Raw genomic sequence first — 18,220 nt, 5'->3', positions numbered from 1 at the left:
CTGCTGTCAGCTGTGGTGTAGGTTGCAGATGTGGCTCGGATCTCAAGTTGCTGTGGTATAGGCCGGTGGCTACAGCTCCAAGTGGACCCCTAGCCTGGGAACCTCTGTATATCGCTGGTGTGGCCCTAAAAAGACAAAAAAAAAAAAAAAAGGAAAGAAAGAAAAAGAAAAGAGCATTAGACTCAATCTGCAGGGAGCCCCCAGCTTGAATTGCCCACAGATCCAGCGGCCTGAGATATGAGTCAAATCTAGGAAGATACTTCACTTTGGAAGAGAGGTTACATTTCTGGCCTCTGGTATAAATGAGAAATGATTGAACAGTCTGTTTCTTATTTGCCTATCAAGTACCCTGTTCCTGGCATGATCTGTGTGGGACAAATATGTAACTCAACCTCTGTTTCATGTTTGTTTCCTAATAGCTTGGGAAACATAATTGGAGTTCCCGTTGTGGCTTAGGGGGTTAAGGGCCTGAAACTGTCTCTGTGAGGATGTGGGTTCAATCCCTGGTCTCGCTCAGTGGGTCAAGATCCAGCATTGGTGCAAGCTGTGGCGTAGGTAGCAGTTGCGGCTCAGATCTAGTATTGCCCTGCCTGTGGCATGAAGCTCTGATTCGACCCCTGGCCTGGGAATTTCTGTATGCTACAGGTGTGGCCATAAAAAGAAAAAAGAAAACAGAACAAATGGTGTTGACTTTGAAAATCGATGCAGAGATGAAATCCATTATTGATCAAAAGTCACAGCATGCAGATCTCAAGATTAAACAAAAGGTGTATTTTACTGAGGGGCTAGCTGTAAAGCCCTGTGAAGCAGACACCAAGATTTGCGGAGAAGACCCCATTCCTGGGGGCTGAGCTGACTCAAGTTTCTTTGGCTGACCTGGCTGCCATCACATGGGATTAGAGGAGGCTCGAGGGGTGGAGATAACAAGTGAAAGACATCTACCTTGTAGGGTTCGCTGAAGAGGGAGTAGCTCGAATTAAACGTGCTGTCATCCTGTTGTGTTTCCTGATTTCTTCTCTCTCGTTCTTTCCTCCGTAACACATTTCTATCTGGTTCGTAGACACTGCATCAGGGGGTGGGAGCAGGGGAGAGAACAGCGACACGTGAAAGAATTAAAGGTACTGCCCAAGATAACATGCACCTGCGTGCAGAAGTCTGGCTCACGGGCAAATGATGACAATGGGAGCAGGGATTAGACGAAAGCCAGTCTCCTCAAAAAAGCAGGTCAGCTTGGGTGTCTGATAATTCCACTTCAGGAGGAAAAACACCCTCAGGACAAGTTTCAACCAGTACCAGGCCTCTTCACTGATGGGTCGAAGAGGAAATACCTCGGCAACTTTGACAAAGGACCGAAAGTCACCTTAAAGCAGCCGGTAATTACAGCGATGTGTAAACAGAAATTATGGGTGTATTTCCTCTTACGGCACAGCCCCGGCTGTCATATGGGAATGCGCCTGCTCTTCGCTGTCTCCAGTTCCTTTTCTTCGCCGGGCTGTGTTTCTGCCGTGATCCCTTCATTAACTAGGTCCCCACAGAGCTGTTACAGCTCCACGCTGCAGCGGTTTTCACCGTTACCAGCCTCCTTCTGATCTCCGCTAATCAGTCAAGTCGTCAAACTCCTACCAAGCCCATCCTTCCTTCTGAACTATTTGACACCATGCTTCTTCACTATGAAAAATGCGCAAAAAGGAAGGGGTGCAGGCAACACGGGGAGAGGGCGGAACCTGAATGACGGTGCAGCATCAAGGACCTCGGCCTTTTTGTGGAAGAAAATGAATATCTATTCTCCCAAGACATAATTATGAAGTGGCCAGGAAATGGATAACTAGAAGGACGAAGGGGAAAAAATAGTGTTTCTTCCTCCTAATAAGAAGAAAATCAAAGGGTTCATGCAACCAATAATCAGGAAGTGACCCCTTTACTGATGGAAGGGAAGGGACTTGCTTCTCCAGCTCAGAAAATAGAGAAATCTGGCCCTGGTATAGACAGCAGGACTACCACCATGCATGCTAAGGACCTGCTGTGTCCCTCCAAATGAGTGCTGGGTACGCTTCCTAACAGAAGCATCCAGTTTAAGCAACCCTGTCATCACCTTGCTTAGAGAGCGCTGGGGCTAGAGGACGGATACTGGAGCTGGGAGCCGGGACCACCCCCTACTGACTGCGGTCCTGCCATGACCGGTGATGTGATGACGGAAATGTCTAGCAGCGTCTCTGAACCCCGGCACCTCCATGATAAAACAGTGTCTTTGTGGCACAGTCATAAGGTTTAAATGTGAAGGAGATCTACCAAAGGGCTTTGGGACAGCTTTAGGTGACAAAAATCCAATGTACTGCAGGGGGTGGGAGGGGTGGACTGGGGGTTTGGGATTGGCATATACACACTGAGATACATGGAATGACTGGTCAGGCATAGAGGAGTCTACCCAGTATCTGTGATAGTCTACGTGGGAAAAGAATTCGAAAGAGAATGGATGTGTGTATGTGTCTGACTGAATCACTCGACTGTACAGCAGAAATTATCACAACCTTGTAAATCAACTACACTTCAATAAAACCTAAAATAATTGCACCTAAAAAATCCACTGCACTGCTGTTAAATGTTGTTAACAATGAGAGGATCTGCAGGTTGAGAGAAACCTATAAAAATAGTGAGGTTTGGGTCTTTTTGTTTTTTAGCTAAATTGCTATCTTGAGTAAAAGAGCCTATTTTCTTTCATGTTGCTGGAGAGGATGCAAATAAAAGGATCATAAAATAGATACTGCTTATCTTCTGAATATACTTTAAATTCACTGTCTAAGGGGTGATGCTGAATATGCTTCTGGCAAGACTTTGAGAGCACCTAAGGCATTTCATTTAAATTTCAGATCAGGGAGTGTTAAAATACCCAGAACATGTAGCCTATTAGCATTTTAATTCAGCCTTAGGACATTACCCAAAGTTATTAGATTTGGGAGTCCAAACAGTGACCTTCACGTAAAGGGCAGCTGCGGGCCCAGTCTTCCCAAAGGAGAGGCTCCCAGCTCCAGCCCCACAGTCACTGAGAACTCTCCAGGGTGGCTGTGGTGACAGTGACCGATATCAGGAAGGCACAAGATGGGAGGGACCCTCATTCACAGACCCCAGTGTAGCTACAAAGGGGCGGGCACGATAGTCCCGCCCTTCTTGCAGATAGCTGCAACATGAAACCCTGGTCTTCAAGAACATTCCATGGATTTCAAGCAGAGACTGCTCTGAGGAGACCCAACTCATGCTGTGGAGGGGCAGGAAGTGGGCTGGTGCCAAGAGACACGCTGGAGGTTTACTGTGACCTGGCGAACTTTTGGACCCACATCGGCATCTGCAATCAAAAAAAATAGGCTGGCCCTGCATGCAATGTACTTCTTGTCTCCGGGGCCTAGAGCCATGTGTGAGGCACCTACTGTGTGCAGCTCCATGCACAGAGACTCCCCACAAACATGCTTGCTATCAAGCCAGCCCCATACGCAAGACCGGTGTGATGCACGGAGCAGCCTGATGGAACACGGAGCAGGCAGGTGGGCATTTAGGATGGTTTCGGGCTTCGGAGAAGGCCCCCGTCCCCCCCACGTAATACCTCCTGCATCTGCTGGCTGACGACTGAAACTCCACAACTAGAGAGTCATTCCTCTGGCTTAAGACGTCTTCACCCCTGTAAGAAACGCAGACACCACAAGGAGGGAAAACACTTGAAACCTGAGCAGCCCTCGGTACCCTCCTGTGCAGACCTCTGTCAGCTTTCGTCCCAAAGGTCAAGGGGAAGGGGCACAGAGGCAGCAGGACGCATGAGGAGAAGGGGAGGAAGCCCACGGAGGTGGGCGAGGCAGACACATTTAGAAACCCTGCCTGTCGTGCACCGTGACTTTGATGCTTCAGACAAAGGCGTCAGGAGACAAGCCCGCCTCAGTGACGCAGCCGCCAGACTCACTGCATTTCCAGGCTCAGGGGGTGAGGGCCCCTTCCGAGTACCAAGAAGATAGAGGTGAGGGAGAAACACTCCCCGTGACCTGGACCTGCCTCATTTCCCAACTGTTCTAAGCTGGAGGAGAACTGAAAGCACTCCGGGAAGCAGGCAGGTGCAGGCTTAAGTTCTCAAATGGGGTTCTAGGGGCCTGAACACCCTTGGGACCAAGCACACACAAGTTACTATCAGAAATGCACCGGCCACCTCCTGTGGGACCACCAGGATATGTGCGTGCTTCACAACACCATCCGATAAAACCAGAGCAGGGCCAAGGAAGCCTGGAACGAGACGCCAGGCTTCCTGGAGGCCTGCCCCTGGGATTCTCGGCTCCTTCCTCAGAAGGCAGCCCTGTAGCTGCCACTGAGCACCAGCCCCTCCTAAGAGGAACCCAACCACTCCTTACCTCGACTAGAACTACCCACCCCCACACCCACCCCACGGGTTACGTCCAGCCGAGGAAGCTAAAATGCCACCTGCTTAAAGCAAATGTCACTGTAAGAGAAAGTCTGCACTTGCCACGGCTCATCGCTCCCAAGCTTCTGAACTTTTCTCTCTTCTACCAGCACTCAGCGCTCTGACTCATGAAGGCAGTACCTTCTCGACAGCCAGCCCACCGGTCATTCCAGAGGAGGTCTGTGCAGGTCCCCACCAACCCCGAGAGCACCCTTCTCCAGAGGTCTCACAGGAAGACCTTCCCTGCTGTGCCATTCCCACAATACGAGGGTCATGCCATTTGCTTTCGAAGCAAAGGAACCGTCCCCCTGACATGCAGAAGGGTCCGCCTCCCCGGGGACGCCATGCAAAAGTCCAATTCCTTGCACACCAACATCTCCACTCAACTCTGTGAGAGCCTCGTGCTGGGAGTCATGCTTCTTTGTTACTGGCAGATGGTACAATCTCTATCGTCTGTAAGGTTGTTCCCTATTTCCATGAACATTACAAGAATTGTGCTCCTCAAATGTATGTCACCAAATGTATTTATTTATTTTGCGTGAAAGTGCAGGCAGCCAACTGCTACAATACTATTTCTTATTTATTGCCAATGCATAACACTCCCAGAAAATGAAGCTTTTTAATCAACTCCTTCTAAAAGACATATTTATTGGAAAAAAAAAAGCCAATGAAAAAATGCAGTAGAAACATACCTGATCATTTCCTATTTATTTGTTTTTAATCTATAAAGTATTTTTTAGGGCTCAACCCAAAGCCAATTATGCTGATTAAGGAGGAATAGATGTCCAAACATGATATTATCATTATTTCCAAAATTAATGTGTTTTGGATCATACAGTAACAGTAGGAATTAATAACAGTAAGATCTTTGAGGCTGGGAGTTCCTACTGTGGCTCAGCAGTAACGAACTCGACTAGGATCCACGAGGATGCAGGTTCGATCCCATGGCAAGAATCTGGCATCACCATGAGCTGTGGTATAGGTTGCCGATGGCTTGGATCTGGTGTTGCTGTGACTGTGGTACAGGACAGCAGATGCAGCTCCGACTGGACCCTTAGCCTGGGAACTTCCTCATGCTGCAGATACGGCCCTGAAAAGCATGGGCGGGGGGGGGGGGAGATCTTTGAGTCTAATGGCTTCTCCCTTTCACTGAGCTCCAAATATTTCACGTATATGTCCCTTAATTACCTTACAATGTCCCAGTGGAGAGAGGGATGGTAGATAGTCCTAGGTTAACTTTCTTAAAGATCAAGGACCTTAGGATAAGGGTTTGATCATCAAAACAAAGTCACAAAGAAGAAACCATGTGGAAGGAACAGCAATGTCCAAAGTATTTCCTTCATGTCTATTCAGGGAAGAAGAGCTACTTAAGAGCCAAGGAGTGGCCGCATTTCTAAACTCTGGTGTCTACAAGCCCGGTGTGAGTGAGCCATGAATCTGAGCTGCAGCAAAGCGAAAAAGGGCAAGTTAAACAAAGGCAAGCTCTTGCTCCTTCAGACAGAACTGAAAGAAGAATTCTGCAGTGAAGCCTGACCTGTTATAATTTTTACACTCCCCAAAACAGCAAAAGACAAAAAACAGTCTTCCACAGCACACACGGAAAGGATACCCGTGCACGAGAGCACAGTGGAATTAAGGACAGGCGAGTGAATAAAGAAATCACAGATTTGCTCAAATACAACACAAATGAACCTATCTACAAAACAGAAACAGACTCAATCAACACATCTGTGGTTTCCCAAGGGAGAGAGGGGTAGGGGAGGGGGTGGGTAGGAGTTTGGGGTTAGCAGATGCAAACTATTACATATAGGATGGATAAGCAATGAGATCCAACTGTGGGTAGGATAGTGACACAAGGAGCTATATACCATATCCTGTAATAAACCATCATAGAAAAGAAAATCTAAAAAGAATATATCTATAACTAAATTGCTTTACTGTACAGCAGAGATTAGCAAAACATTGTACATCAACCATACGTCAATAAAATTTCTGTTAAAAGCAATTACAGACCCTAAAGTAAGCCAGATAGGGCTGACAGTCCCATTTTCACCAGATCCCCCCATGCATGCATCAGTGCACTCCACTCCCAGTCCAAGCTGCCCGCCTAGAGGGAAGGTAACGGGAGCCAGTACAGCACCCCCTGCAGCCAAGCCCCAGACAGGACCCAGCAGACCCACTGGCCAGGACAGTCCGTCTTCTTCCCACAGTGATCCACCTGCAGCCTGTTCAAATCTGAATGCTCACGTCAAACAAAACTGCAAAGTATTTCCTTCATGTCTATTCAGGGAAGAAGAGCTACTTAAGAGCAAAGGAGTGGCCACATTTATCCAAGGGTTTAATTCTTAAAAAAAAAAAAAAAGTTCTTCTTCCTTCTAGTGTATCTCCAGGGTTGCAATCTAGGAAACAAGTGAATTCAAGGAGAAGAAAATGAGAAACCTCTCCCCTATCTTTTGGACAAAGTTCTCAGGTTCCTTGTGTCTGAAAAATACCATCTTCTTCAAACAGCAGAATTCACTTGAGTCCAGAAGCATTTCTGAGGGCCTCCCAGATGCCACTAGGTTAGAGAACTGGGGAAACCTTCAGGGCTGCAACCAGCCTATCCTGCTGCTGAGAAGCTGACGGCCTAGGGGACAAGGGGAAGGGGGCCCTTTCTAAGCACAGAGGGTTGACAACCAGAGGTTGGGGCACTGCAGAAGGAAGGATGTGAGCCAGGGCGGGGTCCTGAAAAAGCGGTAGGTGGAGGAGATGAAAGGTAAAGAGGAGGAACCCAGCAGTACAAGATCCACAAATTACTGCCCTGAATCGTATGCCAGCTTCCTTCTTTAGCCAGTTGGAATTCCGTATTTAGAATTTCATTCCTTTGGCTTGTTCCCCAGTTAACCTACCACCCCCAACCCCCAATAGGCTCACCTGATCCCTTCTTGGGAACAGGTTTGGTGGGGAGTGAACAGATGCAGGGTGGGTGCCGGGGAGAAGCAAAGGGCCCTTTCCTATGTGCATCGGGAAACGTGTATCCACAGAAATACAACTGCTCTTCAGACAGCAACATCAGCAACCATGGATAATTAAGGAAATGTAATGGCACGCTTCAAAACTGTAACAATTGCTTTAAATTTAATTTGTCAAACCAATTAACGTCTCGTATTTATAAAGCAAATACGAAACAATCAGTAACCCTTCCTTAAGTCAGAGAAAAGCAAGGTCGTAGAAGTGGACTTGCAAATTCCCTCCTTGGTCCAGAGTCAGAGCTGGTGGACTGCAGGGCAGAGAGGTGGTCAGGGTGTGAGCGGGGAAGATGGAGCTGGAGACTGAGATGGCTAAGGAAGCAAGGATCCTTCCAAGGGGGTCCTTCAAGGCCCTGAGCTATTGCAGCTGTGGTGCTGGTGCTGGGGGTGATGCTTGTGGTGATGATGGTGGTGGTGCTGCTGCTGGTGATTCTGATGTTGGTGATGAGGCCGGCAGTGGTTAAAGACCTGTCGAGGAGTCAACACTGGCCAACAGTGTACACAACAAACCCTTCAATCCTGAAGACCCTCACTGGGACCCTGCTCACTTACATTAGGCTTTTCGCTTTGAGTCATTAATTCCAGTTCCCAAGCCTTGTTCACTCTATGCCCCCAACAGCATTATGCCTCTGGCTCGTCATGAGCTTTCTAAGTGTGAGTCCCATGATTATTTCTGTCGTGAGCCTCTTGAAAAGGTCAGCCCAGCCTTCCTTGTTTGTCTCTGACCACCAAGGCTGTCTCAATCTTAATTCCATCTTGGAATTCTGAGCGCATTTACGGATCGCCGCCTGAGGGCTGCCGATCCATCTGACAAGGACGGGAAGAGAACTGAGGGGGGTCTGGGCCGTCAGCACCTCTGCTCTACCACGGCATCTGTGAAACTAGGAAAACGAAGGGAGCCACACAGGAACAGACGCCCAAGGGACAAATTCAGCCTGTTTTCCAAAGAAAAACAGCCCTTTAGAATGATCCATATCATCGTCTCAGACTCATCGGGCCCATGTTAAATTTGGTCACACCAACCACCCTTTCTTACTACACACAGCCCCTCTACAAAAGGACTTCACAAGCATGACATCATTTCATAGTCTTCAAAACTCCAAGAGACATTTTCCCGTCTACCCACGAAGAAACGAGAGGCTCTGAGGTTAACTAACTTGTCCAAGGCCCACAGCCAGGGAGTAACAACGCTTGGGTCTGAAGCCAGGCAGTCTGGCTCCAGAGACTGAATTCTTCAACGCAGTTCGCCTGGACCCCCAGGGAATTGCTCGCTGACAGGCTCTGACTAATGGTACCCCCATCCTTTGTTAGTGAATGCCAGGCAGAGGGGTGTTAATTTTCCGATCATAACAATTTCAGTTCATTCTTCTGAGATCTGCTAAGCCTCCGTGGTGGATATACATGAACCTTAAGAATTCTTCTAAAGCCTCTAAAATATAACCGGGATAAGCAATTCAAATGAGGCAGGCCTCGCAATTAACTATTACTCCAGGGGCTCTACTGCATACAGTGAGCTTCTTGAGAATTATGGAATACCATAGGCAGCGCGCTGTGTAATGGAACTAGCAGAGCCAGGCCACCTCTGCAGGATGGGCCTGGATGCTTGCTGGTCCTTGACCATTTGCTGAATCTCAACTCCATTTCTAATTCAGTGGAAAGACTGAGCCCACATCTCTCTCATAAATAGGTGCTGGTGAGTTGTGAGAGAGATGACAGATCCATGACAGCTTCGCCTTGCCAAGGGTTAAATGCTTCTCCTGAGGGATCTTTCCTCTTGGTGTCACGAGAACAAGTGTCAGCTTCTAATGGAATTGTTCCCTGATAAACCACCAGGCCGGATGACAAGCAGCTTTCAAAGAGGCTCGCCACACAGGATAAACAGCAGAAGTTAATTTGAGTTTCTTAACAGGACCTTTTCGCTTTACAATATAAAAGTGCCCTGGGATGAAGCAATTACTCTGATTTACCATCTTCTCCTTGGTAGAATATAAAGACACAGCAGAGCCTCACAAAGGCAGTAACTTAACCAAATGAGACCCACCTGCAAAGTCCCTACTACGCTATTTCAAAGAGCCCACTTGCAGCCGGCGGCCCAGAGCTGGCATCAATCACAGGTGCCCACAGTGAGAAGGATGCCTACTCCCTCGGCTTTTCATGTTACAGCCAATAAATTACGTTCCTCCACCAAATGCTCAGTTGCATTTCATTTCCACTTTATAGCATCACTTGCTAAACTTCAGCACCTAGGAATTTTAAAGCCACACACAGGAAGGGCCCTGTTTTCCAGCCTGCCTGTGCTGCAACCAGGACGCTGTCTCAGACAACCCCCGTGTATCAGGGTCACAGGCGTGGTGCCCACGTTGGTGGGGGCACTGCAGCAGAAGGGCAGCCAAGTGCTCTCATGCTACTCCCTGACACTTCCGTGGCCTCAGGTTCCTGGACCCAGAAAAAGCTCTGAGACCCCAAATGTCACTGAACGGGGCTCACATGCTTACTGAATCTAACTCCCCAAGTTCCTCCCAGAACCACTCCTGAAAGTGGCACTGATGGGGGAGCAATGGAATTTCTGAAGATGAGGAAGCGTCACCTTGGGCTATCTGCTGAACGTGATGAATTTACTCATGATGTACAGAACTAGCCCCAGGCTGGGATGAGAGCCAAGACAGCTCCCTTCATGGACAGGTGGAGTTAAAGTGACAGGCTAGGAGTTCCCATTGTGGCTCAGCAGAAACGAACCCGACTAGCATCCATGAGGATGCAGGTTCGACCCCCGGCCTCACTCAGTGGGTCAAGGATCCGGCGCTGCCATGAGCTGTGGTATAGGTTGCAGATGCAGCTTGGATCCTGCATTGCTATGGCTCTGGCGTAGGCTGGCAGCTGTGGCTCCAATTTGACCCCCACCCTGGGAACTTACATATGCCATAGCTGTGGCCCTTAAAAAGCAGGAAAAACAAAAGGGGGACAGGCGAATCCTCAAACACTTTCCGGTGTCTAGGCAGAGAGGCCCACCATGAGGGTCTTCCACTCGGACAACACAGATACAAACGACTAAGACTTAGTCATTCACCTGGGAGGGAAGAAGACCCTGATCTGAAGATGCAAATGGCCTGCTGTGGTACAATGCAGCTGTCCTTCTAACCCAGCTACAAGTCGTGGTAGATAACGGACAGAGGAAAGAGGGAAATAAGACAGTGACAATACTTAGGCCTGAAAGGGAACACAGAACCACTCCCCCTGGGGATGGAGCCTCCATGGTCCCCAGAGAAGAGCAGGACTGGAGTAAGAGACCCTGGGCTCTGACCCAACCACCCGACCATCCACATCATCTAAGTCAGGCTGTCCATAGACAGGCAGAGCCCAGCAGGTCTACCCAGCTCATCACCGCCCCGAACCCCAGCCTCTGCCTCCACGTCTGTCGCCCATGTCAGCACCGCTACCCACCTTGCTGCTCAGGTCAGAAACATGGGCGTCGGCTTGGCACCATCGTTCCCCACACCACTGCCCTCCTGCCCCATCAGTCCCAGCCCTGTCCACGTCATGCAGCTTGGTCCCACTGCCTCTTCCTCCTCTGCCCCCTCCTGGGTCCCAGCCACTTGGGCTCCCTCCAGACCCCGGCAGTGCCTCCTAAGAGCCCTCCCATACCTTCTCCCTGTCCTGGTCCCATGGCTCCTCCATGGTCAAGCCAGGGTGGGATTTCTAAAACAGCACATTGGAGTTCCCATCGTGGCGTGCCAGAAACAAATCCGGCTAGGAACACTGAGGTTGGAAGTTCAATCCCTGGCCTCGCTCAGTGGGTTAAGGATCCGGCGTTGCTGTGAACTGTGGTGCAGGTCACAGACGCGGCTCGGATCCTGTGGTGCTATGTCTGTGGCCTAGGCCAGAGGCTACAGCTCTGATTAGACCCCCTAGCCTGGGAACCTGCACATGCCACGAGTGTGGCCCTAAAAAGCAAAAATAAAATAAAACAGCACATCAATCAGGTCACCGCTCTGGCCCCAGTGCCCCTGGACAGAATCCACCCCTGGCATCCATGGCCTGGCAGGACCTGGCCCCCACTTACCCCTCCAACATCAGCTCTCAATCCCCCAATCCCTATGCCAGAGCCTCTGAGGCCAGGTGTGTGCTATTCTCTGAGCCTTAAACACCTCTGCTCCCCACCTGGCTCCCATGGTCCTGGCCCCAAAGGTCTTGGCTTAGTGACGCTTCCCTCTCGAAGCATCCCCTGACTCCCTCAGGCAACCCAAGTCCTCACCAGGGTGTCCTTCACTTCTCCTATAAAGAAACCCATGTCATCCTCCAAATCACACTTCTTGGGCTAATGCTGATTCCTCCATTAAATGGATGTTCCACAGGAGGGGGCCTGTGTATGCTTTCTGTATTTCCGGCCCCTAGAAAGAATACTGCAAGCACAGAATGGGCCGTGAAAATAATGCTTAAAAATTGGGGGTGGGATGGACAAGGAGTTTGGGGTTAGTAGATGCAAACTATTGCATTTTTATTTTATTTTTTTTGTCTTTTTAGGGCCACACTCAAGGCATATGGACGTTTCCAGGCTAGGGGTCTAATCGGAGCTATAGCCGCCAGCCTACACCACAGCAACGCCAGATCTGAGCTGCATCTGTGACCTGCACCATGGCTCACGGCAATGCCAAATCCTTAACCCACTGAGTGAGGCCAGGGATCAAATCCCCAACCTCGTGGTTCCTAGTCAGATTCATTTCCGCTGCGCCTTGATGGGAACTCCCAAACTATTACATTTAGAATGGATAAGTAATGAGGTCCTACTGTACAGCACAGCGAACTAGACCCAGTCTCTCGGGATAGACCATGATGGAAGATAATATAAGCACGGGAATGTGCATATATATACATATGTATGACTGGGTCACCTTGCTATCAGCAGAAATTGGCACAACATTGTAAATCAACTATAATTTAAATTTTTTTAAGAAAATAGGTGTTAAATGGTTCATTTTTTTCTCCTTATCAAAATTTAGCCCATACACATCCCACAGTTTGAACAAAGAAGAAGAAAATCATTCAGATCCTAGATCCTAAGGATGATGTGTTTTGTAGTTATAGAACTTAATAATGAGAATTATAATAAGAGCAACACTGGGCAACTGTCTAGTGCTGGAGAGTTTGTAAAGAAAGTTGTATTTGTTGTCATTTATCCCTTTCAACAAATCTGTTAAGTATCCCTGATTTATGCAAAACACAACCTTTTAATAAATTAATATATATATAATGAAATAAAATCTGTGTGCTATAAACATTCTTGTGCTCCTTTTACAGACAGAGGCCTTTCTTCAATGACAAAGTGGGGCTAATAAAATGTAAATTACTTACCTACACAATAACTGTTGGCATCAAAATTCTAAGTTCCACAGGAGTTCTGGATATTAAAGGCCATTTAATTTTTAAAAGAATATATTTGTATTCAAAAAATGTTCCATCAACACCTGCTCGATACAAAGCGCCCGCCAGTCTGTGGTCCCCACCCAGACACAGAGACTCCTGAAGACGTTTCTCAGTCTCCCCGGGGTGAAAATTCTGCAGTCAATTACACTCGACTTAGAGGAGGATGGTGGGATGTATGAATGATTTGAACTCTACTGTCCTATAATTCATTCCGGGCTACTGACACCAAAGATGATTGATTCTAAGTATCCACATAACACGGTGTCAGAAAACCAAGGGGTCTTCCCATGGCTGCTGTATATCGCGCACAAGTTCCCTATTTCCACTAGACGTGCAATCTGTCATAGAACTATTTCACTGGATCCCTAGAACATTAAGAAGATTATATTGTATGGGGCTGCCTACACAGGATGATAATTATCACAATTCTTTAAGAAGTGTTTCAAAGAGGACACTAAGCCCCTTTTCATCACATGTTTGCTGCATGTTCTCTTGAAACATCTCCTCCTCTCCTCCTTCCCCCAGTCCTTGCTGTCTCTTCTTATGTCTCCCACATACACTCATACACAACAGAGCAAGCCCAATGTCACAGACGAGGTAAGGAGCTCTGTGATATTAAGATAAAGGTAGTCGAGTGAAAGGAGTCTGTGCAGAAGGCTTTGCTTCTGCAAAACGCTGAGCAGAGAACAAAAGACAGCTCATCTGGGGTGGGGAGATTTGGACACTTAGTGACGCATAACAGAGGGAGTAACAGGAGGAAAGACATCTTGTTTCCCTTATCATGGAGCCTTCTGCTGAGCTGGCAGGAAGAAACCATTCTAGAAGCTTCCATCTTGCTTTGCTAGTGCTATGGGGCCCTGCGAATCTCCCTCCACAGGACTCCAGAGACCATACCTCTTCAGAATTAGCTGAGAACAAAGCTTGGCTCGGGCAATTGCCATTTCCTGAAGGGGCGGACAAATGGATGGATGAATGAATCACCAACCTTCTTTCCCATTCACTCTGCCCTTCACTGAAGCCAGGGAGCAGAAGCAATACTGGGAGTGGATTTATCTGGTCTTCTCAGGACAGTTAAGCACATGCTCTGATACACAAAGCCTTTTCAGGTGCCTTCGGCAAGCAGCAGCCTCAAGGAGTTAAGAAAATTAGGCTTTACCAGATAATTTTATGTTCTAAGATTTCACAAAGAGACCTGCAAGAGTCGTGTCCTTTTGCAATTAAAATCTACACACATTTATAGAAAACACTGTAACATCTCAGTGGGAAACATACTGGAAAATTACTGAATTGAAGCTTTCTTAAATAAGAAGCAAATGACTGAGAGTCAGCTTGGAATTCTGGAAGAGAAAAGACACAGCCGAGCCTCCCACTAAGCAAGACTGTTTCCTTTCACTGTTCCCATAACTTCCAAAGACTCTCCTCTGCATTCAAAGGCATTGACGTGGGGCCAGGAGTGAGACCCAGAGATGGTCCACCCACGGGGACAAACTGCAAGCAATCCCACACTGCAAGTCCTCAGCTTGATGAAGCGTGCTTAATAAACCGATCCACACGTTGATCCGTAAGAAGCAAACCAGGTGTTTGCAAATGTTAAAGTGTGTTCTGCCCAAGCGGAGCATCATAGATAGCTAGATAGAAGGTGACAATACCCCCAAAATACCACCCCTACCCCTCTCAGCTGGGTGGCTGGAGCAGGCTGTCAGTAAATGCTGACTCTGACCCTGGGATCTCCTCTTGAGGAATGTCCGATTCATGGTTAGGATATCACTGCAAAATGAATTACTAACTACAAAACAAATACAAATTTAAACCCAATTAACTATCATTCCTAGGAGACTGGATGACAAATGACAGTACTTCATACAATGGCAGAATAAGCAGATGCTGGATGGCAGGGATGTAAATGCATAGACAGGAAAAAGAGCCAAGATGCACACCCTAAGGGACAAGAATAAGAGGTAGAAGGGAAGGATGATATAATCTCTTCGACATAAAATGACGTGTGTGTGTGTGTGTGTGTGTGTGTGTGTGTGTGTGTGTGTGTGTGTGTGTGTGTGTGTGTTCGTGGATACCTAAAATGTTTTCCATAGTTATCTCAGAGATGAATGAGGGAGAGGCAGTGGTTGAAAGGAGTTGATGCTCTTCTGTCTTCCTTGGATAGTTCGCAACTACCTACTGCTTTTTGAATCAAAAGCATTATATTTTAAAAAATATTAACAGTGTAAGTAATGTGTTCTTCCCCTTCTGAACTACGTACGCACAATGTAACACAGGGCGGTGACTGGTAAATGTGGCGCAGGACCCCATGCTGCACCCTCACCCAGGCCAGGCCTGCTTCCTCCACCCCCTTCCCTCCTTGCCACCCCCTCCCCAAGGACCAACTGAACTAGGCTCTCCACCCACCTAACCTAAAGACCTTAATCCAACCAAAATCTACATGGAGCCAAGAACTTCTGGAAACTCTCGGTATCTCTCCGAGATGTGCAAAAAAACAAAACAAAACAAAAACACATTACTGCATTCATGGTGAGAGCATCTAATCTAATTTCTAACTGTACCTGCCCCAGTATCATGTGGGTCTCAGACAAATAGCCTGAGTGACTTCCTAGGATAATTCAGAAGACACTGGGTCATCTACTAGCAGTTCTGGCAAGTTCTCTCTTTGAACTCAACTCTTCTACTTCTTCCAAGCAGTACAGAGCGTCAAGACATGAACCTGCGTGCAGAGGCATCCGAGACTTTCAATTTATAGGGGGATAACAATTTACATCCGTAAGGGTTTTACTGAATTGCCAAGGCCACTAGGAACTCTGCCCTCTACTCTCCTGGCTACAGATTCATTAACTGGCTGTCCCTCCCACCTCCAAACTCTCCCACTTTATACCTTCATCAGTGCTCTTTCCAGTTTGGGGGTAAAATTGTCTCCTTATCTCTCATCTAATCAAACTTTGTTTGCTGTTGAGAAATACTGCTTATGATATTTATTTCACATTAATAATAAAATTAGAATTTTAGATCAAAATGGACTTCAGGTTGTAATGTGCAATTCCTTTGTTTCAAATATTATGTTTCAAGCAGCCATCTCTGACTGGTATTCAGAAGTCTTACAGAGCAAGAAAATTATCATTAATAAATGCAACACCATCTTCATATTAATATTAAACATATTACATCTTCTTAAACATTCAAGGCTGTGACTAATAGCATCTCCTTATACTATAAAAATATTGGTAGTTCTGCAAATCCAATGTGCTATTTCCCATTTATGGTCAACTATTTCACCAGGCACATTAAATTAACAAAAGAAATAATAATAAGTGTGCGAAAAGGGAACATCTTCACTAATAATTGAAGAAATGCAAACTCAATCAAAGTGAAATCACTTTTACCCACCTCATTGGAAAAAATTTTTAAAAACCAGTTGGAAAGATAATATTCAATCCCAGAAGGGCTGGGTGACAGTGGTGCCTCCCACATGGGTGGAGGGAGCACAGATCAGAACAAGGTTCTGAAAACAATTCCGCATTTTGTAATACATATTCAGAACCTTTACAGAGAAATGTCTGCCTTGCAAATCTCCTTCTAGGAATCTGTCCAAAGAAAACTGTCAGAAATGCAGAGATTCACGTTAGATGAATTTTCATCAGGAATTCCATACAAGAGGGAGAATTAGAATCTCATGTGCAATAATCAGAAAACAGTGAAATCATTATTTATGCTCTAGCCATGAAAGCTCATCTATTTCCATAATATTTAATGGCACCGGAAATGCTCATAATGTAATATCAAGTGAAATAAACAGGATAACAATTACAAAAGTAATGTGGTTAAAATTACGATAAAATTATACAAGAGGCATACGTGAGTGTGTGACGTATACATACAGAAAACAAAGACTGTAAAAGAATACCAAAAGGTTAACATTGGTTATGCCTGAGAAGTAGAAGAAAGAAAAATTTGTTTTTCCTTAGTATGGTCGATACTCTATATTAGACATGTATTATTCTTCATACACATTAAGATAGGTTTTGAAAACAAAACAAGCAAGCGTTGGCAAGGATAAGGAGAAACTGGAACACTGTACACACTGTTGGTGGGAATATAAAATGGGTACAACTGCCATGGGAAACAGTATGGTGGTTCCACAAAAAATTAAAACTAAATTACAACATGATCAAGCTGTTCGGCTTCTGGGTATATACCCGTAAGATTTGAAAGCAGGTCTCAAAGAGACATGTGTGCATCTATGTGCGTAGAAGCATTATTCATGACACCCAATAAGTGGAAATCACCTGAGTGAGGAAAGCCTGGATAAACACAATGTGATCCATACATGCCAAGGAAGGTTACTTAGCCTTCAAAGGGAAGAAATTCTGACATGTGCTGCCACACTACGGGCTGAACTGTGTCTCCCAGAAATTCATATATTGAAGCCTGACCCCCTAGTACTTCAGAATATGACTTATTTGGAGACAGAGCCTTTAAAGAGGCAATGAAGTCAAAATGCCATTCAAGTGGGTCGTAATCCCATCTGACTGGTACCCTTATATGAAGAGGAAATCTGGACACACACAAAGAAATGAGAGAGGCCTGTGTGTGAAAGATCATGTGAAGAGTTAGCAAGAGGGAGGCTGCAGAAGAAACCACACCGGTACACACTTTGATCTTGGACTTCCAGCCTTCAAGATGGTGGGAAAATAAACTCCTGTTGTTTAAGCTGCCAATCTGTGGTATGTTGTTATGCAGCCCTAGCAAACCAGTGTGGACGACACAGGTGGACCATTTGAGGACCTTACGCTCAGGGAGATAACCAGCTCTTGATGGCTCATACCATTCTCCAGAAAAGGAAACCCGGAGAAATGGCCGATTCTAGGACTGGGGGAGGAAATATCCAAGGCAGGTGTGAAACAACATGTAGAACCAGAACACAAGAAAGCACTCAAAACCCTCACACCAACACAATGACAATTGTGTGCCAAAAAGATGTAGGAGTCAACTGAGAGGATTTCCAATAGCCAAAGCTAGAATAATTTCAGAAAAAAAAAAAAAAGTTGTAGTACTGCATTATAACCCAAAGTACAAAAGAGATATCCATGGGGAGTTCCCACTGTGGCTCAGCAGGAGCAAACCCGACAAGTAAACATGAGGATGTAGGTTCGATCCCTGGCCCCATTCAGTGGGTTAAGGATGCAGGTTGCCATGAGCTTTGGTGTAGGTCACAGACGAGGAGGCCTGGATCCCATGTTGCTGTGGCTGTGGTGTAGGCCAGCAGCTGCAGCTCAGATTTGACCCCTAGCCTGGGAACTTCCATATGCCACAGGTGCAGCCCTAAAAAGATAGAAAAAAAAAACAAAAA

At 46.6% G+C, this 18,220-nt stretch overlaps 1 protein-coding gene across 15 annotated transcripts in view; it reads right to left on the bottom strand.

Annotated features, from left to right (window-relative positions):
* AFF3 (AF4/FMR2 family member 3) overlaps nucleotides 1-18,220 on the bottom strand; it is a 594,726-nt gene that overhangs the window by 455,468 nt on the left and 121,038 nt on the right. For 8 of the 15 annotated variants that reach the window (XM_021088183.1, XM_021088185.1, XM_021088184.1 and 5 more), the window contains 2 exons: nucleotides 3,596-3,670; nucleotides 943-1,063 (listed from right to left, as the gene is read on the bottom strand). In XM_021088183.1, coding sequence (XP_020943842.1) covers nucleotides 943-1,063; nucleotides 3,596-3,670 — 196 coding nt within the window. The remainder of the gene's footprint in view (nucleotides 1-942; nucleotides 1,064-3,595; nucleotides 3,671-18,220) is intronic. The other 7 variants (XM_021088191.1, XM_021088190.1, XM_021088196.1 and 4 more) reach the window with 1 other exon arrangement.

This window comes from Sus scrofa, chromosome 3, assembly GCF_000003025.6.
Source record: "Sus scrofa isolate TJ Tabasco breed Duroc chromosome 3, Sscrofa11.1, whole genome shotgun sequence".
In the NCBI taxonomy this organism is placed as follows: domain Eukaryota; kingdom Metazoa; phylum Chordata; class Mammalia; order Artiodactyla; family Suidae; genus Sus; species Sus scrofa.
Note: the sequence above shows the minus strand (reverse complement) of the source record. Positions and strands in the feature narration are given on the sequence as shown.